The sequence below is a fragment of the Chionomys nivalis genome, chromosome 20, assembly GCF_950005125.1.
Source record: "Chionomys nivalis chromosome 20, mChiNiv1.1, whole genome shotgun sequence".
NCBI lineage: Eukaryota > Metazoa > Chordata > Mammalia > Rodentia > Cricetidae > Chionomys > Chionomys nivalis.
In genome coordinates, this window is record NC_080105.1 from 6,244,729 (window position 1) to 6,267,651 (window position 22,923).

The 22,923-nt window shown below is 56.3% G+C and overlaps 3 protein-coding genes across 5 annotated transcripts; 2 read left to right on the forward strand and 1 right to left on the reverse strand.

Annotated features, from left to right (window-relative positions):
• Positions 1-1,733: 1,733 nt before the first annotated feature.
• Positions 1,734-4,710, forward strand: Uba52 (ubiquitin A-52 residue ribosomal protein fusion product 1). Of its 2 annotated transcripts, none has more exons than XM_057752572.1 (4): positions 1,734-1,799; positions 2,542-2,652; positions 2,823-2,909; positions 4,452-4,710. In XM_057752572.1, the coding sequence occupies exons 2-4, from the start codon at positions 2,550-2,552 to the stop codon at positions 4,646-4,648; spliced, it is 387 nt and encodes a 128-aa protein (XP_057608555.1). In that variant the 5' UTR covers positions 1,734-1,799; positions 2,542-2,549; the 3' UTR covers positions 4,649-4,710. The 2 variants fall into 2 exon arrangements, with proteins under 2 accessions (XP_057608555.1, XP_057608556.1); XM_057752573.1 differs by having other exon boundaries at positions 1,735-1,803; positions 2,539-2,652.
• Positions 4,711-5,681: 971 nt separating this feature from the next.
• On the forward strand, positions 5,682-8,387 carry Rex1bd (required for excision 1-B domain containing). The gene is made up of 5 exons (XM_057752681.1): positions 5,682-5,838; positions 5,922-6,004; positions 6,443-6,647; positions 7,649-7,728; positions 8,174-8,387. Exons 1-5 carry the CDS (start codon positions 5,767-5,769, stop codon positions 8,244-8,246), a joined length of 513 nt encoding a protein of 170 aa, XP_057608664.1. The 5' UTR covers positions 5,682-5,766; the 3' UTR covers positions 8,247-8,387.
• Positions 8,388-8,594: 207 nt separating this feature from the next.
• On the reverse strand, positions 8,595-19,672 carry Crlf1 (cytokine receptor like factor 1). 2 transcript variants are annotated; one of them, XM_057752272.1, is made up of 9 exons: positions 19,232-19,672; positions 13,757-14,038; positions 13,418-13,547; positions 13,113-13,282; positions 11,523-11,680; positions 11,286-11,454; positions 9,184-9,371; positions 9,053-9,100; positions 8,595-8,857 (listed from the first exon to the last, which is right to left on the reverse strand). In XM_057752272.1, exons 1-9 carry the CDS (start codon positions 19,662-19,664, stop codon positions 8,837-8,839), a joined length of 1,599 nt encoding a protein of 532 aa, XP_057608255.1. In that variant the 5' UTR covers positions 19,665-19,672; the 3' UTR covers positions 8,595-8,836. The 2 variants fall into 2 exon arrangements, with proteins under 2 accessions (XP_057608255.1, XP_057608256.1); XM_057752273.1 differs by having other exon boundaries at positions 9,053-9,095; positions 19,232-19,670.
• Positions 19,673-22,923: the final 3,251 nt, after the last annotated feature.

The window sequence follows — 22,923 nt, forward strand, 5'->3', positions numbered from 1 at the left end:
AGGAAGGGCGGGCCAGGCTGGACCCCCTGAACTGGAGTTGGTTCCAGGGGATCCAGTGCCCTCTGCTGGCCTTTGCAGGTATTGCACACGGGGTACACTACTAGGGAAAAAATTCAAAATTAACTTATTAATTAAAAGCATGACTGGCCCAGAGAGGTGAAGAGGCCAGGCGGTGGTGGCGCACGCCTTTAATCCCAGGAAGGCAGAGGCAGGCGGTTCTCTGTGAGTTCAAGGCCACCAGTCTCTTCCCAGGAGCTAGTCTAGCTGACTGGGAATCCGACCTCAGCAGGTGGGAATGAACAGAAAACCACAGCACAGCAGGACGGAGTGCAGAGTGAAAGACCCTGGGACCCTCAGCCCTCCCCTCAGAACTCAGGGAACCCTTACGAAGAGTGTAAAAATCCTGGAGGACACCAAGGCCGCAAGGTCTCCAAACACAGCGGCGGCGGCATGCACGGGGCCTGCTGGGCCTCAGCTAAGGGGAAGTGGACATCCGCTCCATCCCTACCCCAGAACCATCTCCAGCTGATAATCACTCACAAATGAACAATTAGTTCTCTCTCCTGGAGTCTTGCTGGCATACAAACCACATTTTAAGAGCAAGTCACATAATAAAAATTGTGGTTTTAGAGGTCTTTCTATTAAGTTTTGTCTGTGCATTTTGGCCTTTTAGTTGTATGCTGTGGTTTCCAACTTCGTGTTTTTATGGGATCTCTGTGTGTATGAATGTGTGTGTCTATGTCTGCGATTCTTTGGTTCTTTATTATATGTCTATTTTCTAATGAGAGAGAGGAAAAGAAAGGCTGTGGATTTGGGTGGGTAGGGAGAATCTGGGAGGGCCCGGAGGAGGGAAACCCTGATCAGACTACATTGTACGGGGAAAATGTATTTTCAAAAGGTATCTTCCCAGGTAGTTCCGCATACAGTTGCTTTTTGTCTGATGCCCTGTAGGAACATTCAAGAAAGAAGAGCCACACCACCAAGCTCACAAGAAATTTAAACCCCTCTTTCCAGGGTCTAGTGGTGTATAGTTTTTGAGACAATCTCATTAGGGAGCTCTGGCTGGCTTTGAACTCCCAGAAATGCTCCAGCCTCTGTCTTCCATCTGCTAGCATTAAAGGCGAGGGCCAGCGCAGCTTGGCTCTTGACATTTTTTTCTGTTCTGCCAGGCTGTGGTGGTACCGCATGCAGAAACAGGCAGCTCTCTGAGTTCGAGGCCAACCTGGTCTAGAGAGTGACACCCTGTCTCAAAAAAAAATTTTTTTTTCTTCATTACATTCATTTCTTTTGCATGCGTGCGCGCCTGTCAAAGTCTGAGAACAGTTCAGGAGGGGTTCCCTCCCTCCACCATATGATGGTAAATGCCTTTCCCACTGAGCCCGGCTTTTGACAGTGGCATATTCTGCAACTCTGCTGGCTTGGTAGGTAGCCCAGGCCGCTCGGCTGCAGTGACAGGCGAGCATCACCACGCTGACCACACCTCCTTAAAGAAACAAAAAACGTATCCCGGATGGCTGGGGAACGCGGGCAGGCAGCTCTGGAAGCTCCCTCAGGGGCGTCAATCACTCACGCGTTGGTGGCGCAGCTCCACCCGGAAGCGTCGCCTACCAGTCATGCCGCCGTTCGGCTTCTCTTGCCAGCACCCAACATGGCGCCGGGCGAAGCCTGGGGCGGGAACGACGCGTGGTGTGGATTGTGACGTCGACGCGCAGCGTGCTCAGTGCGCAGGCGCTCTGAGAGGAGATTCGGGGATTTCCGCTTCCGCCGTCCTCTTTCTTTTCAACGCGGCGACCGAGCGGGTTGGTGTGTGAGGCTGCGTCGCTGACGGGCTGATGGTGGCTGGGCCGGGGCGGGGACGCGGCGGGAACCGGCGAGAGGAATGTAGTGGCCCGTGGGCGCCGCTCTGGCCTTGTGCATGCCCGCCGGGGTTCGGCCGGGGGACCTGGGCACGCGGAGACACAGGCTGAAAGTCCAAGAACCGCGGCCTGGGTTTATCCAGAGATATGCTGGGAGTTTGGTTCCACAGGGCTAGCCTGTGCCATGGGTTGGGGGTCTCCCAGGGTACAAAAACTGCCTGGGCTCGCACGCCTTTAAGCCCAGCACTCGGGAGGCAGAGGCAGGAGGATCTCTGTGAGTTCACGGCCAGCCTGGTCTACAAGAGCTAGTTCCAGGACAGGAAAAATAAAACAAAAAATATCGGCGTGATTGTGCATAACTCACGTCAGCGCTTGAGAAGTAGGTTATTGTGATTTGATGTTCGGTCCCTGAGATGGCGGACCGTGGAGAGGCACGTCTATAGGGTGGGATGCTGTTGAGCTGGGCGTCCCGGCCCACCTGGTAGTGGTGACTGGGACAGTTGAGACAGAATGCACGGGGAATACTGACCTTCGGTCCCCAGGATGTTTGGGCTTTGGGGACGCACTTCGGGCAGCTAGACAAGAAATAACCAGCTTCCCGGGGGAAGTGGAAGACTGGTCGGGGCCTGCTCGGGCAGATGCCCCCACACAAGCAACATGTCACACTCCTTCCTCTGCTTAGCAGACGCCAACATGCAGATCTTTGTGAAGACCCTGACGGGCAAGACCATCACTCTTGAGGTCGAGCCCAGTGACACCATCGAGAATGTCAAGGCCAAGATCCAAGACAAGGAAGGTGGGCTGGGCTGCTCGGGGCTCTGTCTTGTGGATAGGGGTGGTGTTGATTGTAGTCCTTACCGGTCTTTGGAAGGTCTTTGGAGTCCTCAGCCTCATTCCTCTGTGATTGTGGTGGTCCCAGCTCATCCAAGAAGGAGCTGCGGCCAGCCTAGTTTCTCCTGTGTGCAGGCATCCCACCTGACCAGCAGAGGCTGATATTTGCCGGCAAGCAGCTGGAGGATGGCCGGACCCTGTCGGACTACAACATCCAGAAAGGTAAGGGGCAGCAACCTGGCTATTTGGCTTTTGGGCGGAGGACTTGACTTGCATTGTAGATGGGCCTTTTTACTGGTAGCACAAGAAAAAGTGTTAGGGGTAGGCTCCAGAAGCGGTGTTGGCGGTCACTTGGCTGTGGAAGTCAGAAGGCAGCTTGATGGAGTCGGTTACGGAGTCGGTTACGTTCCACCTGTGTGCGCTTCAGACTTGAACCCATGTCACCAGGCCCTTCTGTTTTGTGTGCCTTTTCTTGCCAGCCGTTTACTTCTATTTTTATTGGGTTTTTTTTTCCTGTTTTGTTTTGTCTTTAAGCCAAGTCTCAACTTTAGCCCTCGCTGGTCCCACAGTGTTGCCCCAAGAACTGGCGTTGCAGGTGTGACCCATGGTGCCTGTTTACTTTAGTGTTTGATGCAGGGTTTCTCTGTAGCTTTGGAGCCTGTCCAGGAACCCACTCTGTTGACCATGCTGGCCTCAAACTCAGACCATGCTGCCTCTGCCTCTCTAGTGTTGGGATAAAAGGCGTGTGCCGCCACCACCACCCATCCCTGTTGACTTTTTTTTATTACATATAGTCTTCTACCTGCATGTGCACCTGCAGGCCAGTAGAGGGCACCAAATCTCATTACAGATGGTTGTGAGCCATCTTGTGGTTGCTGGGAATTGAACTCAGGACCTTTGGAAAAGCAGGCAAAGGGCCCCTGTTCACTTTTTAAATGATCAAATCTTAATTTGTGTGTTGGTGTATATGTGCCATCATCAGCTCTTTTTCCCTTTGTGTGTATGTTTGAAACAGGGTTTCACAGTGTGGCCCTGGCCTTGAACTCAGAGATCTGCCTCTGTCTCCTGAGTGCTGGCAGCTCTTTTTTTTAATGATTCATTAATTTGTATTTTATGTATTTTCCGTGTTTTGCCTGCTTGTGTGTCAATGCGAGGGTGTCAAGATTCCCGGGAACAGGAATTACAATAGACAGTTGTGAGCTGAACTCTGGTCCTCTGTGAGAGCAGCCATCTCTTCAGGCCGGGAGCTTCTTTTTTCCCCCTCCTTTTTGCTAAGCCTCTGCCTGCCTAGGATTAGGGTGTGTCAGCAGGATTCCGGCTGGCAGAAGGACCTGGCTCTGGTGTCTGCCTCACCATGCTGTTGCTTTGTTGCCTGTGCTCCCGCATGGTGACTCTGCTGCCTGCCGTGTAGTGAGGCCTCTGGACATTACAAAAGTGGTAGAGCTTGGTTCAGTCTTGAGTTTGTTTTTTTTTTTTTTTTTTTTTTTTTTTAATGCACATTGGTATTTTGCCATGGGTGTTAGGTTCCCTGGAAGCGGAATTAAAGACAGTTGTGAGCTATCACATGGGTACTGGGAATTGAATTCAGGTCCTCAAGAGCTCTTAACCACTGAGCCATCTCTCCAGCCCCAGTCCTTTACTAATTAAGGGCAGTCTGGCCTATGGCAGCAATGCCAGAAAACCTCTTTAGAGAATCCCTTGAGATTCTGCGGAGGCCTTCCCTGAGCTCTAGGGGCAGGGCTCAGCTTCTGTCCTTCTCACCAGAGTCCACTTTGCACCTGGTGCTTCGTCTGCGTGGTGGCATCATCGAGCCGTCCCTTCGTCAGCTTGCCCAGAAGTACAACTGTGACAAGATGATCTGCCGCAAGTGCTATGCACGCCTGCACCCCCGTGCAGTCAACTGCCGCAAGAAGAAGTGCGGCCACACCAACAACCTGCGCCCCAAGAAGAAGGTCAAATAAAGCTGGGGCCATAACTGGCCCATGACCTTGGGACCAAATAAAGTCCCCTTCCATCGACTGGAGCAGTAACTGGTGTCTAAGTGACTGTTGTGTTCAGGGAGGGGTGGGAAGGGGTGCTGCCACTGAGAAGGGGATCAGTGTAGCCCAGGCTGCTCTGCAACCTGCCAGTCACAGGCATGTGGGGATGCCACACACAACACACACAACTGGTAGCATGTGGGTTTACACGTGTGTGCCTGAACTGCTGGCCTCTGGTATGGCCGTGAGCGCTGCTTCTGGGCTGGACAGGTGTGTACACAGGACTGGATGGAGGTTCTGCAGCTAGTGTGGAAACCACAGCTGAGGAGGCTTTCAAATGGAGCCCATGCCTGGGGCCCCATTCTGTCCTCGTATCCAGTCTCGGCTGAGATGTGTGGAAAGTTGGCTCACCCGACCCAGTGTTCATATGCCAGTTGTAGGTCATGAGCCTATAGCCTTCCCTCTGTAGGGCGTACCTGGGATCATCAGCCCTCTCCAGTTGCAGTGCACACCTTAGTTGTGCAGCCCTGAGGCTGGCTGGCCCGTCTTTAGGAGACCATCAGTGTTGCTGGGGTTTCTTAGGTCTCCACTTTCATTGGTTAAATTGGCTATTTTAATCATGGCATTTGAAGGGTTCCATGGGTTTGAGCCTGGTGCGCCAACATCCTGCAGGCCCCCATATATGCATCAACCATCGCTGATACTGTTTTGTGAAGACCTCTGCCCCAGGCAGGGTCTTTGCACAGACACAGTTCACACACAGTAGGACCAGCTGTATTCTAAAGGTTTATCTGGATTTTGTGTGTGTGTTGTATGCCTGGTACCCCATGAGATCAGAAACAGACATTGAACTTCAGTTACAGATGTGTGAGTGCTGGCTTTCAGTCCAGCCCTGAAAAAGCGGCCGCTACTCTTAGGTATAGGAACATTTCTTTACTATCACCGTGCAGAACTCCAGTGACCTTGTTTGACCTAGGCGTGTTGCGAGGGTTGGCGGATACTGTCCTAGAACTAGTACTGAGGCAGTCAGGTGCGGTCCTGGGCCTCCCGGTCGGCAGGGGCGCTGCAGCCATTCCCAAGCGCAGCCCGATTGCACAGTCATGCTCACCGCCGCTGCTGAGGTGCCGCCTGCTGCTGACGCCCCCGGATCTGCGGAGCCGCAGTGGGCCTGGGTGAGCCCAGGCGTGGGCAGGACGGTTGGGGGGGCTTTGAGATGGGCTCGGAGATCCGTCTTCATAGCCCCACGCCTTTGTAGAGAGACGCCCCGATCGCCACGTTGGTATGGAGGATCCAGCAGCTGCAGGATGAACGCGCGCAAGCCTTCCGCCGCCTAGACCAGTGAGCCGGCAGGCTGGAGGAGGGGCGGGGCCTGAGGGAGTTCGCCAGAGTGGGACTCAGGGCCGGGACCAAGTTGGTTGTAGGACGTGGGGAGGCGGCGGGGGGTCTGGATCGGGAGTACTCAGAGGCGTGATCTAGGCCGGGCGGGGCAGAGCCGTCGGTGGGTGACTCTGAAATCTCAGACCAGGAGGGCTGGGGGGTGTGGCCGGGACAAGCAAGGCAGAGCAGAACGTGACTGTGGCCGTGGCCGTGGGGGGCGTGACCTGCAGCCAGAGCCCCTCACTTCTGGAGTGCAAAAATGAGCCAGCTCTCGGCTCTCTCCAGTCTGGGGTTCAGGTTTTGCTTCTTCGAGTTGGGTGGATCTTCCAGGTGGCTGGGACAAGGAGAGTGTTCTGTGAGTCAGGGGCGTGGGTTCAGCATCTTCCCCGCCCGCCGCAGAGCTCACCGCCAGTACATGCTCAGCGGCCAGCACCACAACTTCCCGCTTTATCGGAATGTCGTGCACGAGGTGACCCAGGTCTTCGCCGCTGCCTCGCGGGAAGTACTTGCGGTGGAAGCGGAACTAGCGGGACCTCGCGCACAGCCAGTGCTTGCTCGCCACGTGCGCAACCTGCAGGAGCTGGAACAGACGCGCCTGGCCACGGTAAGACCACCTCTTACTTTCGGGGTAACCTCTCTCTCCTTCGGGGCCGGGAATGGGCCACCCCAACCACTACCTCTACACATGCTACACACCTCAGAGCATTTGGTCCCTCTCCCGCTGTCGCCTGTCTGCCTACAGTTCCCTCCCAGATTCTGTTTAATTATTCCAGTCCCTTTTGGCTGGAGAGATGACTGCTCTTCGTGAGTTCAATTCCCAGTATCCACATGGTGGCTCACAACCATCTGTAATGAGATCTGGTGCCCTCTTCTGACCTGCGGGAATTCATGCAGGCAGAACATTCTATATATAATAAATAAGTTTTAAAAAATTCCAGGTTAGGGCTGGAGAGATGGCTCAGAGGTTAAGAGCATTGCCTGCTCTTCCAAAGGTCCTGAGTTCAATTCCCAGCAACCACATGGTGGCTCATAACCATCTGTAATGGGGTCTGGTGCTCTCTTCTGGCCAGCAGGCATATACACAGACAGAATATTGTATACATAATAAATAAATAAATATTTAAAAAAAAAATTCCAGGTTATCTGGAAAGCTCTCTCAAGAACCCAGTGACTCCAATGTCCTGCCCTCTGTGTCTGTTTCTCTCCACCTCTGAGTTATCACTGTTTGGACCCACAAGCTACATCCTCCACAAATACATTCAGACACACAACTTCCTAGCTCCTTGACCAGATCCCAAGGCTACACCTACCATGACTTTACAGCCAATCGTAGTGGGGAAGGGGATCACCACACTCACATTGCTCTTTGGTCTGGAATTCATAGTACAGAACCCCAAACCCTGCCTTGAGTCCCACCTACCATACCTGCCATCCATCCCTGGCTTTCCCAAGATATGTCAATATTCTGTACAGGAGAGCCATAAAAGCAACCCAGAGCCTCCCCCGCCACACACACGCTCAAGCTCCACTGTCCCAGGCTCCACTCATCTGCCTCTGTCTTGATCAATGTGGCTTTTGTCTTGTGACTCCCATTTTCTCCTCCAGGTGGCGCTGCTGCAGGTGATGGGGACACCAGGAGTGTCAGAACAGGGGGACCCTGAAAAGTTGCGCCAGCTGAGAATAAAGTGAGCCTTGTGGGCCTCTTATCCTAACCCCTAGATTAGCACCACACGGCCGTGGTTACCCCAGTGCTGACCCACCCAGCTGCAGAGGGCACTCTGATGGTGTCCTAGACGCATTCATCTGCAGTTTTTGCTGCTTTTGGGAGTTTGAACATGGTCTCAGTCACGCTTGCTCCCCTGTGTGAGCCCCTGCAGTTCTATCCCAGGTCTACAAGAACAGGCAGGCATGCACACACATCCCAATCTCCTGGTGACAAGCGCCCCCCCTCAGCCTTTCCCATGAGCCCACTGTAACCCACCAAGCCAATCCGCCTCCCAGGCCGGGCTTGAGGTTTGGCGGCAGGCAGGAGGGCTCGGGGCTTGCCATAGTCCCCCTCCCCGCTAGCTGTGCGGCTTGGCTAATTCACCCCATCTGGGTTTTATTTATAGTTTCCATCCGCTCTTGTAGGGTAATTAAAACCATGGAGGCGATCAGCGAGGTTCTGCAGGAACTCAGGTTTGATGCCGAATCTGCAGAGTGAGGGCGGCTCCCAAGGGACCAGAGGAAGATGGGAAAAGAGGCCCATGGCGTCTAGCACAGCCCTGACCGCCAGCTGGCTGAGGTCGAGCCCCGCCGGGCTGCCCTCCAATGCGCCTCACAAAATAAAAGAACTTCTCCCTCTGCAGCTTTCCCATCAGCTCTGTATGTGGGATGTGGGGTCCAGCGATTTGGGGGGTGTTCCCCAGGGGAACAGGGAGAGCAGGTGGAAGACTTGCATACCCCGCAAGGAATTTAGGACAGGTATTCTGTGTCCTGGAAAATAGCACTGGTTTGGAGGTAGAGGGTGTCCCACTCCCCTAGAAAACACAAGCCTCAAACACCATCAGAGGACCTGATTTATTTAAAGAGACTCTTGGAGAACCCTGGGTGACCAAAACTCTTACTCCAACCCTACCCACATGGGGTACACCCAAGGTTGACCATCATGCAGACCAAATCTGTGACTGTGGGAGTTCACTGCGCCTACCCCAGCCCCTGGTGGTGTTTCTCCGGTTCCCCCAAAGTGACAGTACTGAGGCCCTCGTTGAGGCGAGCCTCCCTGTCTGCATGTGGCAGGAGAATGGCCTGTCCTTAGAGTTTATCCGGCAGGACCTGAGAGCAGAAAAGAGGCCACACTAAGTCTGGATCACTCTGCACCTTGGGGATCATGCAGCGAAGCGCTTGGGCAGACGCTAGCACGCAGTAGGTGCTCACACATGCTAAGTGAGTGATAAGAAAGCTCCCATTTGAGCAGCCTGAGGGTGGGAAGGCCTCTTCTAGACTGCCCACCCACCAGGACCTCCTTACCTCTCGCCGTGCCCCGTCTGCCCGAGGGCAGGATCCCCTCGTCCTGTGCTTCGAAAGAAGGGCACAGTGTCATGGAGGCTGCACACTCCTCAACTCCCGCACCACCACGCGAGCCTTCCCCACTTTCCTACCTGGTTTCGAGTCTTGTGTGACTTTTGCATCCAAGCACGCCACTGGTCGTACAGGCGGAAGCTGAGGTTCGAACAGTACGCGTGCTTCTTGAGCCAACCGAGGAACTGCTTGAGCTCGCGCCGCACCGGGCCCGAGCTGGGCTCGCCACCCCGCGGCTCGCACACCCCGCCGCCCGGGCCCGGGCGCTCTAAAAAGAGTGAAGCGGCAGTGTCGGGGCGCGGCCGGCAGGGGGCGCACGCGGACGGAACCGCGACCTCCCAGACCACACCGCAGCAGCGGGAAAGTTGGGAAGGGTGTCAGGTGCGGACCCGGGCGTCATCCAGCCGGATGGCAGCCACAGCGATGCAAACGGACAAGGAGGATCAAGTTAGTTGGAAGCAAAACCGGGTATTCGGTCGGAAATGAAAAAAAGAAATGGAAACTTGGTGGGGTTAGACCAGGACAGTAGGAGAAGGTAAAGGTCCTGGGCGGTCCACAATCACTGGGAGAGAGAGCCCCAAGCGTCACGCCAGCACTTGGTAGGCTGAAGCGTGATTGCTGCGAGGTCAAACCCAGTTTAGGTTACCTGTGACTACTGAGAGATAGGGTGGGGGGCGCCGGCGGGATGGCTTAGTTGGTGATTGCGTTTGCCACCAGCTTTGGTCCCGAGAGCCTACTCACAGAAGTTCCCTGATCTTGTGTGCTGTGGCACGCAGGCTCACGAAAGCACACACATTGTACAAAAACAAGTAATTTTAAAAGTTGTTTAATCATACGAAAATGTAAAAAAAAAAAAAGGGCTCTGGGAAAGTGGGTGACAGAGATTGAGAGAGACAGGCAGTAAGCACAGCCCAAGGGGCGGGTCCCCAAAATAAACCTGAGAAAATGATCGGTACGACAAGGAGTGGGCTGGGAGGGCCAGGTGGAGGCCGGCCCCAGGGTCCAACCCGCAGGCACAGCCATCCCCCCCACAGGCCAGCGGATAAGGACATCCGACTTCACGTCATAAATAAAACTGGGGACTCGCTGACAGGCCCTGGCACGGCCTCGGCCCCCACAGCCCCTGCCTGCGCCCCCCCCCCCGGCGCGCACCCTACCCCCGGCCTCCCCAGTCTCCCAGGCGGACACAGCCGCCTCCTGGCTCCCGTGCAAGATTCGCAGGTGCTGGGCACGAGCAAGGGCCAAAGCTCCAAGGCTCCAGCCCCTCCCGACTCCGTTCACTCCCGCCCAGCCCAGAACCTGGAGAGGCCCGGATGGGGGCTGGAGAGCTTGCTGGAGCTGGTTCTGACCCTCTTCCTCTAGGACTTTTTCCAGGACTCAGTTTCCCCATTATATCACCATCATGAAGCTGAGTACACGTCTAAGTGAGTTCAGGTTTTCAGTGTCGTTTTGTGAAAAAAAAATTAATTCTCTCTTGGGGGAACCCATAAAAGAGGGCGGGGGATGGGAGTCTCCTCTACTGCCTGCAAATTCTAACTGGGGAGCACTAGCCTTGGACAGATAGGGAGACCAGACATTTCAGTAAACATGTTTCATAGACAGGAATACATGTCCAGGGGCCAGAAAGTCTGCAGGGAAGTCATCTTCAGGCAGGGACTCAAAAGTGGGGGGCTCATGCCTGGTTTCTGAGCACTCAGGAGGCTGAGGCAAGAAGATTCCAAATATGGCAGCCAAGGCTACTTTATAGCAAGGGTGGGAGGTGTGGCTCAGAAATAGAAACCCCCCCACGTGAGACACATAGGCACGGTGGTCTATCAATGTGGGATCATGCAATCACTGGCTATAATGTTCTATTTCCCAGAGACTCTAGGATATTCGGGTAAGAACCACCTGTTTTCGATTTAGGGCACACTTTTGTTCCCCACCTCTCACCAAGTGACAGGCTAAAGAGAAGCCGGACTAGAAGTGTGACATGGCTGGGCGTGATGGTAGTTGCCTCGCATCCCAGCACACTGTCTGGAAGCAGGGACAGGAAGGTGGGGAGTTCGAGGTCATTCTTGGCTACATAGTGAGTTCAAGGCCAGCCTGGGCTACCTGAGACCCTGTCTCAAAAAAGAAAAAAAAAGGAGACAGGCTGGATTGAGGTTCCCGCGGGGCCAGCCTGCCCTAGAAATGCGCTCACCACTTCGAGGGGTGGACGCAGCGGTGGGGTGGCTCCACTCACTCCAGATTCCCGCCTTTTTCGACCCGTAGATCCCGAACGGGTTACAACGCACTTGGACGAAGTATACAGTGCCGGGCTTCAGGCCCGCGAGGCGGCAGGAGGTCTGGTTGCTGACGTCATCCACCACCTGCACGGTGAGGGAGGAGTCAGATGCGGGGGGCGGGGTCAGGGGCGGGTCCGGGACGGGACGGGCACCTTCCAGTCCACGCTGTCCTCGACGCGGTAGCGGATCTGGTACTTGGCTTGGAAGAGGAAGTCCTTGAGAGCAGGTGGTGAGACCCAGCGGACGCTCAGCTGGTCCTCCAGGCCCCCAACACGGCTCACGTGCACGTCCGGTGGGGGGTCCGTGGTCACTGGGGGCGGAGCAGGCCTGGTCACTGGAGATGCCTTTTTTGTTGTTGGTTTTAAGAAATGGTCTCACTGTGTAGTCCTGGCTGTCCTGGAGCTCTCTATGTGGATCAGGCTGGCCTTGAACTCACAGAGATCTTTCTTTTTCTGCCTCTGCAAACGCTAGGATTAGAGGCTTGCAACAGTGGGCCCAGTCCTGAGGACTATGCTTGGTGAGATTTGTCCAGAGACAGATCCTCCCAGTGGTGTGATCCAGGCTGCAGTGGCTCCTGGGACACCAGACCTGCCTACTCACCAGAGCCTGATAGACTACTGCCACTTACATCCTGGAAACAGCTAACAGCAGTTAATGTGAGCTGATAACACTGTGACTGTCTCTGATAGAAGATACACAATCCTATCCTCAGGGGCACAGAGTTTAGCAGCAGATTCTAAAAAGGAGTGAGCATCGCCCTGCACCTGAGCATCGCCCAGCACTTGAGCACCCAGCACCTGTAAGCATCGCCCAGCACCTGTGAGCATCACCCAGCACCTGTGAGCATCGCCCAGCACCTGTGAGCATCGCCCAGCACTTGTGAGCATCACCCAGCACCTGTAAGCATCGCCCAGCACCTGTGAGCATCACCCTGCACCTGTGAGCATCACCCTGCACCTGTGAGCATCGCCCTGCACCTGTGAGGCCATGTGCTCCACTCCAAGTCACTAGCTGCTATAAGGCTACTGTCTGTATTTTGAGCCAGGATCTCACTATATAGCCCAGGTTGACCTCAACAACTGTGATCTTCCTAGCTGGGCCTCCTGAGCACCAGGACAACATGCGTTATCATATCTCACCCCACCTTATGCCTACTGTTACCCTTCACATTACCAAGAGCCTCAGTGGGGCAGTTCTCCCAGCTACAGGCACAACCGAGGGACAGATGGCACTTCAGGATGCCAAGAAGAGACAGGTGAACGGGGGGTGTGGGGACAAGTCAGGAACACCCAGGAACCCTACTGGGTGACCATGGAGAAGTACAGGCTGACTCAGCGAGGCACTGAAAGGGTTAAATGGCCCAGGCTGCTCTGGGCTGGGAACACCCTAATTAGATTAGGCCCAATTCTGCTCAGGGATCATCCACTTCCTGCCTCCCACCCTCACCCCCCAGCTCCAGGCCTCGGCTTCCTGGGGCGCCTCCCGACCTGGGCGCCCTCTCCTGGATCCCCCAGGACTCCCTCTTGAACACCTGGGCTGCTGAGGGGGAGGGTAATCAGGCCAGGTGTTTTCTGCAGAGTTGGGGATCTTAACTGTCTGGGGTGGGGGCAGGTCTTTGCATTGAATTGTGAAACCCACCGTCCTGCAACTACCATGGGGGTCAGACCCCTAGATGAATCAACAAGCCTGGGGGAAGGCCCGTATTGAACGGCGGCAGGAAGCCAGGTGACACTGGGGCTCACCCACGTCCAGGACGTCCAGTGTGAGGACATCAGATCGCGCTGAGCCCAGACGATTGGTGGCTTCCACCCAGATCTCATACGGGGTGAAGAGGGCCAGGTCTTTCGGGATGTGGCAGGAGTGAGGGCCCACAGTGTGGTACTCCTCACAGGTATTGTCCTGACCGTACCACCTGTGGAGAAGGGAGAGTCCCTTTTTAGTTCTTGGACCTGGCTTCTTCAGCCCCAGGGGTTCAACAGGAACATATTTGATCAGAGAAGGCAAGTATTTGCCTGAAGTCACACAGCTTGCTGGGCTGGGCACCAACCTCAGCTTGTACTTGAGAGAGTAGTTGGTGTGTAGGAACGTCTCCCCGTGTGCGCCCGGGGTCCAGCGGCAAGTGAGGTCCTTCATGTTCCGGGACCAGCAGCTGATGTTGAAAGGCTTCTCGGGAGGAACTGCAAGAAAACTGACAGCTTCTCAGAAGCAGCTAGGAGCACACAGAAGGGTGGGGTCCCAGCTGTGCCCAGAGCTCCAGCGCCTGGCCTGGGTGTGGCCATGCCTGTATGCAAGCTCATTTTTAACCCAGCCTGCCTTGGCCCCCTCCCCACAACAGAAGACCCATGCGCTACTCCCCAAGACCTGGGTGTCCTGGGTCCCCACTTACGGCCAACATAGAGGCAGGAGCCAGCCAGAATGCTGCCGTCCCGGGCGTGACACACCAGGTTGTCCCCGGACTGTTGCCTGGACCCGTTGAGGTTGGCCAGGGCCAGGGCCAGGGTGGAGGTGTTGAGGAGGTGGGACAGCTCCGAGGGCAGGCGGCGCCCATTAAGGGTCCAGTAGAGACCCTCAGCACTGGCCCCAGGTGTATCTCCGTGTATCGAACAGGTAGCTTGCAGGGAGGAACCAATGAGAAGAGTGGGGTCCTGGGGGCTGATTACAGCTGTGTCTAGGGTCAAAGAGAGATTCCTGTCAGGCATTGGATGGACCAACCACAAGTCCCTCATCTTGGGATCAGGAATTCTTGAGGAGGTGCTAATAGTTACCCATTTTACAGATAAACAGAAGAAAGGAGGGAGGCCTAGGTGCCCATTGCAGCCAAGGCAGTGAAGTCAAGGCCAAAGCCAGCTCTGAGATGCCACAGCCCAGCACCTTCCCAGTCAGCCAAGAGAGGTGCCAATGCCCATCACTGCAGCTCTTGGAGGTGAAGGCAGGAGAATCAGAAGTTCAAGATAGCTCTTGGGTTCACAGTGAGTTTGTGCCCACTAGAGCGTCAGAAGACCCTATCTCAAAAATCAATCTACCAATCAATCAGGGGTCGGTGAAAAGGCTCAGTGGGTAAAGGTGATTGCTACTAAGCCTGAGGACCTGAGTTTGAAGCTGGAGCTTATGTTGTAGAGGAAGAGAACCATCCCACAAGTTGTCCTCGGGTTTTTACATGGTGCGACACACACACAAGCGCGAAACACATTTTGGGATTTTTTTGGGGGGAGGGCAAGAACAGGGTTTCACTGTGCATCGTAGGCTGGTCTGAAACTAGAACTCACTATGTAGAGCAGGCTAGCTTTGAACTCACGGACGTCTGTCCGCCTCTGCATCTCGAGTGTTAGGGTTAAAAGTGGATACTTTTGCAGGTCAGTGGTGGCACACACCTTTAATCCCAGCACTCAGGAGGCAGAGACAGGCAGATCTCTGAGTTCAAGACCAGCCTCGGCTACAGAGAGAGCTCCAGGACAGAGAAACCCTGTCTTGAAAAACAAAAAACAAACAAATAATGAACTTCAACGCCAAGATGTCAAAATAAATAAATTGAAAAAAAGTCATAAATGCCTACTCAGAGGTGCATCTTTTCTATTAATCCATGACAACCCCATGTGTGTGTGTGTGTGTGTGTGTGTGTGCAGAACAGCGCAAGGTGGCTTCCACGTGCAGCCACAGGGATGAAAGGCACTCCTGGTTGCCTTTCCCTCTGAGCCCTGTCACCAGCCCACAAGATTCTTTTCTCTTTTTCTTTTGGAGAGAAGGCCTTACTGTGCACACTAGGCTATCTTACTGTGCACACTAGGCTATCTTGAAACTCTCCATCCTCCTCATCTTCCTGCCTCAGTCTCCAGAATTCTGGGGTCACATGAACACCCAAGTATGGCCTGTCCCTTCCTCCTCGCTCTTCTCTCTGAAACCCTAACCCTCACATGCGTGGCAGTGGAAAGCAGGCATGTCTAAACAGGAAAGCCCGACTCTGGCAAGTGTCCGGGGATCACAAATCTACAGCTAGTACACGCCACCTATGCTATGCTGCAGAGTGAGACCTTGTCTCACTGGAGTAGAGGTGAGCTGGGCAACCCTTGGGGGGCAAGCTCTGTGCCTGGCTCAGGTCCCAGCACACGTGCTGAAGCTGTGGCAAACCCAATCCTCTGTGTTCTGGGGCAGCCATGAGAGAAGGGACCACCACAGAAGCCCACATGTGAGGCTGCACCACTCTGCCAGTCACTGCACTGGAGCTGGCCCACCCCACTCTCCACACCTCCCCTTTCCAGTCTTCCTAATCCAGAAGACAGAGACCCGCTCCCCAGGGCCACTGTGATGCCACTCGGGAAGTGACCTCAACCATGTTGTGACCAACCCTGAGACCCCCCATCCTGCCTGCCCTCCCTTGGGGAGAACCCTAGCTCCTTATAGGCTGGGACCTCAGCAAGAAGAGCAAAACCTCGGGGATGGAGAGGGGAAACATACCAAGCCCCTCTTACTCAGTTTCCCCACCTGCCAGTGGCCATCCTGATCACAGATCCACCACACAGAATGGTTGGAGGCCTGTGGGAGGTTTCCCAGGGAGCCTCGAGGCTCGGAAGCCAGGCTATGCTATGGTTCAAACATTCCCAATTTGTCTGGAAACCTAACTTCATTTGCTTCTGATACCTCTCCTTCACCCAGGATGGGCAGACTCAAGCTTCATTCATTCATTCATTCATTCATTTATTCATTCATAGCCTGCAGTGTGCCAAGAACTGAGGTCACCTTGGGAATAAAGATACAACAAAATGCTTGTCTTTGCTGGGTGTGGTGGCTGCACCTTTCATCCCAGCAGAGGCAGGCAATCTCTTGAGTTTGAGGCCAGCCTGGTCTATAGAGTGAGTTCTGGGACAGCCAGGGCTACACAGAGAAACCTTGTCTTGAAAAACTCAAAAGTTAATATTAATAAAATAACAAAAATAAAAATCAGAGAGGGAAGGAAGGAGGAAAAGGAGGTGAAGGAGGAAGAGAAGAAAATCCAAGAGTGAGCTGGGGCTGTAGCCTTGTGTGCTTGAGGCTCTGGGACCAGAGAGAACCAAGAGGCAAAAGTGGGTGAGTCACGGCTCAGCAAGGAGGCTTGCGTGTGCAAAGGCCCTGGGGCAGAAGTGAAGGACAAGGTCAGGAAAGGTTGCAGGACTGACCCCTGGGTAGGGAGTGGGTGGGATCAGAGGGAATAAGACTTGTATTTTTGAAAAGGATTCCCCAAGTGGCTGGGAGAAAGGGGTTGCACCGACCACCATCACCCCTACTCCAACCCCAGGCTCCATCGAAGGAAAGCTGAAGCCCTGTATGGTCCTTCATGCCACAGATGGGTGAGGTGACACCAACGTGGTTCTGGGCCCGGCTCTGCAGGGCTCTCCCGGGCAAACTTGGCCTTGCGAGGAGGCGGTTCTTGCTGGAGCCTGTGAGCGCAGTTGCTTTTGGGGCTTGGCCCAGGGCTCGGCGGAGGTCTCGGCGTCCGTGCGAAGGAGCCAGCAGGCCAGAGTGGAGGAGGCGTGGGCCAGGGGGCCGCCCCGGAGGTCCCAGGCAGCCAACCGCCCGCTAATTCAGAATTCCTTCGGCATGAACTGGGGCGTGCCAGCGTCTCTACCCTGGCCCACCCACCGCTTCCTGCCTGGGCGCCCCCCTCAGCAGGGTGGGAAGTCCTGCTCCGACCCGGGACCCCACTGTCTGCACTCCTGGGCAATGCTCACACCACCCCTCTGTTCCTCCCTGACCTTTGTCTGGCCAGAAAGGGGACTCTCTGGGGGGGGGGGGTACTGCCCTTTTACCACACCCGCCTGGCCTGGATTCGCCGGCAGCTGCTGCTGCCCTTCGGGCTGGGGGGGAAGAAGAGGAGCAAGGTTATACCAGCCTGAACAGGACAGCCTAAGCTTTCTTCTTAGGGCAACCGGGTGTAGGCCCGCAGCAGTGCTCAGGACACCTGGCACCCCCTTCCCGGATCCCGCCATAAAACAGGGAAGACGTTCTTGGGGCTGGGAACAGGCCTGGCACCCTGGAACACCAGGGCAGTAAGACTCCAGCTTCCTTCTTGGCTTCCACGAACAATGGGCCAAAGCCACTGGGGACTGGAGCATACACATGCCCACCTTGGCAGAGGAGCAGCTGACAAGAGCCCCCTAACCCTGGAGAGGGAGACCCCCCTTCCTTCCTTCCCTCTTCCGCTCCTTCCCCTCACAAAGCTGGGGCCTAAACAAGTTTCTTTCCCCCTTTCCCAATGCGAAGTTGCTGCCGTTATTAAAAAGAACACCATGTGTTTTAAAAGGGAAAAGTGTGAGATTCCCTGAAAGGCCAGCGGGAAGGTGGCCTCCATCCCAGCCATCCCCCAGGGGGCTCCATCTCCTGGCCCACTGGTACCTGCACACACTTTTACGACCCACCGGGCAGCCGGTCAGGTGCTAAGGCACACGGTAAGTACAAACAGATTGCAGAGGTGTCAGAACCCCTTATTTAATTTCTCTCCCCCTTAAAGGAAAAAACACACGCGCCACCCCCAGCCCGCCACCTTCGCCTGTTGCTCTGCAGCCCGCCCAGAAACAAAGCTTAGCGCTACTGGTGGCATTCAAAGACTACCCACGGCCTGGCAGAGATACCAGCTCCTTAGAAAGATCAAGGGTAGTCACTCCGTCACCTGCCAGATGCCTTGGGCAAGCTGGAGTGAGGGTTTGTGTGTGTGTGTGTGTGTGGGGGTTGTCCACAGCCAAATAGCACAGGCTACTAGCCTCGGAGCAGCAGCGCAACGTGGTGCCCCAGCGATGTGGCCTGTGTCCTCCTATGGGGTTCAGAGAGTAAAGTCCTCCAGCGGACTCGGCCAAATGCATGCCCCGGTGTTGACTCCCCTGTGGAATGAATGTGGGACCACGAGTGCGTGCGTGCGTGAGTATGATTGTGTGTCGAGGATGGAATGCGAGCGCCGCGATGGTGTGCGAATACGCATCTGGGCTGCAGCGCACATCGGAGGGCAGGGTGACGGGACACAAGCCAGTGGGGCTCTTTTGTGTGTCTTTGGGTGTGTCCCAGAGAGGGTCTGGATGTGGAGACCGTATCCTGGAGGATGTGTGTGCGTTGGGTGATGGGGACCAAGGCCAGGAGTTCCTCCAGCTGATGGCAGCTGATCCCTTCTGGGTGCCCCTTACACAATAAAGTCTGGGCCCGCGGTGCCCCGACACGCTGGCTCTCGCTCCTCTCACTGAGATTTCAGTCGCTGAAGACTTTCAACCGAGTGCACCCTGAATGAGACTGGTTGTGAGCCCCACCGGTGGAAGGGACTTTAGAAGATCCCAAAGCGTGGGGTCCGCTGCAGGGGGGAGGGGCGGCGCCGGCCCCGCTGAGAGGCACGTCCCGGGGGACCCCCCTCCGGGCCGCACGCCAGGCGGTCAGAGCAGGGGGGCCCCGATACGGCCCCACCCTCCCCGCGAGGCTCATCACTTCATGGGGGAGGGGACACCACTCCGTGCCAGCACCCAACCCAACACACCCAAGCGTGCGCCCCCGGCCCGGGAGGCGTCCCTTCCCCTGTGATCCAGGACTCAGACGTGTGCGCCTCGAGGCGTCCCAGCACCCTGAAGAGGGTTCCTGGACACTACGATGTTCCTCAAAACGAACCTGGCCGGACGGCCTTGCAAAAGCGAGTCAGGTAAGAAGGCCTTGGGCACATAACCGGGTATTCTTGGGCCGCTGGGTAGTGGCACCGTGCGCCTCGCAGGTGAGGGCGCCCCGAGGGCCGCCTTCCTTTGTTCCCGGGCCGTCCAGGTGGCGCTCGCGCCCCCTCTTTCCTCCCCCGCGGCTGCCCCCCGGGGCGCCCGATCCTGTCTTCCCTGGGGAGGTGAAGAGCAGGGTGCATGGTACTCACGGGCTCCAGATCCGCCCCGAGGCACCCCGAGGACACAGAGCAACAGAGGCGACCACAGCGAGGACAGCGGCCTCGGCTGCCGCCGCGCAGATTGGGCGGCGGGGCCCGGGCGACCGGCGGGCATGGGGGTGGCGCGCAGCGGGCGGTGACTGCAACGCCGGGATGGGGTGGGGGCGTCTCTGCGGGATGCAGATTGGGGTTCGGGGCTGCCCGCACGTCGCTGGGCGCGGACTGACTGCGAGGCCGGAGCAAGTCTGAGCAGCCGAAATTGACAAGGCGCTAATGCGCCGCTCGCCCCGCCCGGCCCCGCCCCCAGCCCGGCCCCGGGGGGGGGGATGATCGCGGGCCCCCGCACCGGTCTTCCCACCGCCCGCGGGCACCGCGCGCCCCACCCGGCCGGTCTCCGCCCCGCCACCATCCCTGAGCACCTCATTCTTCCGCGCGAAGCCCCCGACTCCTTCCCCACCCGCTCATGGGACCTCCCTCTCCGGCCCCGCCCGTTCCAGGCTTCCCACCGCGTCATCTGGGACCGTGTGCCCCTAACTCCGTGTTGGTCCCTAGTTCGCAGCCCTGATGCCTTTCCAGCGTCCCCCAGTCTAGCCCAGACTTCCCCGCGCCGCCCTCTTACTGGGAGCACCCATAAGCTCTAGGGTTCGTGTCCCACATACACACCGAGCGATCCCTGAACCCGTCCTTTTCAGCCCTTCTTCCTTCCGCACAGGTTTTGAAAGCTGCCCCCAGTCCCACCGGTCCCCACCCATTCCGTCTCTCTTCCATCCTCGGTGCACAGCCTCGGCCCGGGCAGGGAAAAAATAGAAGTCAGAAAGCATCAAGTTCTCAGCCTTCCGTCCAACCTCGCCTGTCCTCTGCGCGTGCTGGGTTTGGGGATGTCCGGTAGCGTGAGTAGGGAACCCCTATGCATGGGCACAAGGTAGGTGTGTCCCTTGGGGAAGTAGGACCGAACCCCGCATTCCTAGTTCCCAGAAGGGCATCGGTACAAAGGGGTTCTCCCTAGACTTCTTCACATCCCCCCCACGGAAAAATCCACTCAGCGGCCCGCGGGTGGGGTGCGCCACGAGGTGAGTAATCGTTGTACGGCCGCCGCCCGCCAGCCTCAGGTAAGGCGGGCAGCCGCGAGCGACGCATAGTTATCTCCGATTGAGCGCCCAGTTCTCTCTTTGGTTATTTTTGTTGGCCACTGTTGGGGTTTAGGGACCCCTCCCGGGCCGGCCCAGCCCTGGCATCTCATCTCCTTGATCTCCTCTTCGGTCTCCACTCTATCCGGATGCCCACAAAAGAGAAGGTCCCTGGCTTGCAAGGTTTCTGTGGTGAGGTGCCGCTTGAAATCGAGTTCCCGGGAATCTCACCCCACAGATTGGGTAACAGTTCCCAGCCACAGCTCAACTCTTCCTATCCAGCGGTTCCCTTGGAGGCTCAACCCCTTCCTTAAAGGTCCCCTAAACAGCCTCAAATGGCAAAGGAGGGGAACACAAACTAAGGAAACCACTGCCATTCGCTGGGGGCAAACCAGGTCTTGTGTACCTCAGTTTCTTCTTTCGCAAAATGAATAATTTGGGGGACAACTATAAAGTTTACATGGCAAGAATCAAGTACGGAGGGAATATCCAAAACAAGCAAACCTTAACCCTGACAAGCATAATAGGGTGCAGAAGTGGCCCATTGGCCTGTAGGTCCTCTCTGAGAACTGTGGCCAGGTGGCCTATAGGGTTATGTGGGAGGTAGTGGGTCTTGGCTATGTTTCCAGGATCATTGCTGCCCCTCCCCCACAGTGCCGGCCACACTCCAGTTCCCCTGTATAGGTAGGGAGGTCGAACCTCGGCTCCTGGGAGGCTTTTGGAGCAAAGATCTTTATTTTTTTCCTGAACGCTCCTCCTCCCCCATTCCCGAGTGGAAAGGGCTAGCTTCCCATGTACCCAGGTGCTGCAGGCAGCGACCTGGGAGTTGCGTGACTGAGCGCTTTTCCCCCTTCCCACACGGACAATCCATCAGCAATCCGGTTGGCCCTGATTCCAAAACACACCCCCATTCTGAGGTTCTGAGCCCCCTCCCCAATCCTGGTCCAGGCCTTTCGTCCTCTGTCCTCTCGGAGATGCGGAGAGGGCCTCCTTGGGATGCTTCCGCCATCCTGCCTTTGTTTTAATTACAGGCAGAGAGGACTTTGAAAGAAGTGAGAGCCAGCTCTGGCCTGCCACCCGGTCCAGCCCACTGGCTGTTTGGGCAGGAGCCCAGCTCATTGCTTTCAGGGGCCTTGGCCTTCTGACTGTGTCTTCGGGAAGACTTCTGTCAACCTTCCATCATGAGTGATGCTTTTGAGTCCCCACTTCTCCAGCCCGCACCTTCACTGTCTTTTATTGTCTTTGTAGCATGGGCCATCAAAGTGACAGCTCTCTACAGTCACTTAAGTTCTGAATACGGAGTCCAGTGAGGGCAGAAACGTTAAATGCTCACAAAAATGAAAGTCCCTCCAAGTAGCCAAACAACACCACCAACAACAAAACAAGCAGCTCCAGCAAGTGATGTGGCCCAGGATTTCAGGGTAGGCCAAACATACCACTTTGCTGCATGACCCAAACTGGCAGACATTCCTCTCTGGTCTTTGACCTCTGCCCCTTAGATGACCTTTATTCTTTGGGCCAAGGGAGTTGACCTTAAGGTGCACCATTCTGTCCTCATGTTCCCATGGAATTAACTCTTTCCTCCCCGGTTCAACCCCTCCTTGCTTAGGAAAGGAAGGTAGTCTTGGTGGACCTTCTGGCAAATATTGACCTAAGTCATTGAAGGTGGCTGGGAATGTAAGAAGGGGTGGGTGGAAGTGTTCTTTGTTAGTCCTGAACTCTTCACCCGGGGTCCGGGAGACTCCACCAGCCTTGGATTCCTAGTTGAAATGCACTCATTGAGGTCGAGGGACAGGACCAGTGGAAGCCAAAGCCTGTCTGAGGAGGGCAGAGCTGTTACCCATGCCCTTCCCTGTGACCTGACCACTCCTCCAGGGTCCCCTCCCCCTCCTGTACTGGTGGTGCTCTGAGTGATGAGTAGTGAAAGTCTGATTACCTGGTTTGGGGCTTGTGGGTGCCTCATACACTCGGGATGCCACGCCTACATTTTATAGTGTGCTGCAACGTAAGTACTAGAGATGGGTGTGGGGCCACCAAGCCTGGGGTCCTTGTTCCTCTACACCCTCAAACTGGTGCTGGATGGTCAGCTGTTTGGGGGAGCATCGCACCCTCCTCTCATAGTTTTCCCCGTGTCAGCAAACGGCGCCACCCAGCCTTGGACTCGGCTTGGGGGTGGGGGTCAGTAGGGTCGTGCTGAGGGCGGCCAGGGACAAAGGGCGCTTGTCTGAGGCCCGCCCTGACCCGGGTAGCTGCTTCCCGGACGCCGGGAGGACGCTGATTCACGCGGACAGCGCCCCCCGCCCCCGGCCGCGCCGCCCCGGGGGGTAGGAAGTGGGGGGGGGGGGACGCGGGGCGGCGGCGAGTCAACTTTCCCTCTTAAGCCCCGAAGGAATGTCGGCGGATTTCCTGAAATCCGACCCCGGCAGCCCGCCGGCCGCCCGCCCCTCACCTGGACCAGCTCCCCCGGGAACGCCAGGAGGGGCGCCCGGGCTCACCTGGGGGGCCGAGGTCAAGTCCTCTTCCGCTTCCCCCCAGCGGCCTCAAAGAGCGGAAAAG

Bases quoted from the DNA above. Each gene is read 5' to 3' on its own strand.
- Rex1bd (XM_057752681.1), top strand. From the start codon at position 5,767: ATGCTCACCGCCGCTGCTGAGGTGCCGCCTGCTGCTGACGCCCCCGGA. The intron at 5,839-5,921 runs GTGAGCCCAGGC...ACGCCTTTGTAG, and splicing joins CGGAGCCGCAGTGGGCCTGG to AGAGACGCCCCGATCGCCAC. The intron at 6,648-7,648 runs GTAAGACCACCT...TTTCTCCTCCAG, and splicing joins AACAGACGCGCCTGGCCACG to GTGGCGCTGCTGCAGGTGAT.
- Crlf1 (XM_057752272.1), bottom strand. From the start codon at position 19,664: ATGAGGTGCTCAGGGATGGTGGCGGGGCGGAGACCGGCCGGGTGGGGC. The intron at 13,548-13,756 runs GTAAGTGGGGAC...GTTTTCTTGCAG, and splicing joins CTCCTGCCTCTATGTTGGCC to TTCCTCCCGAGAAGCCTTTC. The intron at 9,372-11,285 runs GTGAGCGCATTT...CACTCTTTTTAG, and splicing joins TGCGTCCACCCCTCGAAGTG to AGCGCCCGGGCCCGGGCGGC.
- Uba52 (XM_057752572.1), top strand. From the start codon at position 2,550: ATGCAGATCTTTGTGAAGACCCTGACGGGCAAGACCATCACTCTTGAG. The intron at 2,653-2,822 runs GTGGGCTGGGCT...TCCTGTGTGCAG, and splicing joins CAAGATCCAAGACAAGGAAG to GCATCCCACCTGACCAGCAG. The intron at 2,910-4,451 runs GTAAGGGGCAGC...CCTTCTCACCAG, and splicing joins GGACTACAACATCCAGAAAG to AGTCCACTTTGCACCTGGTG.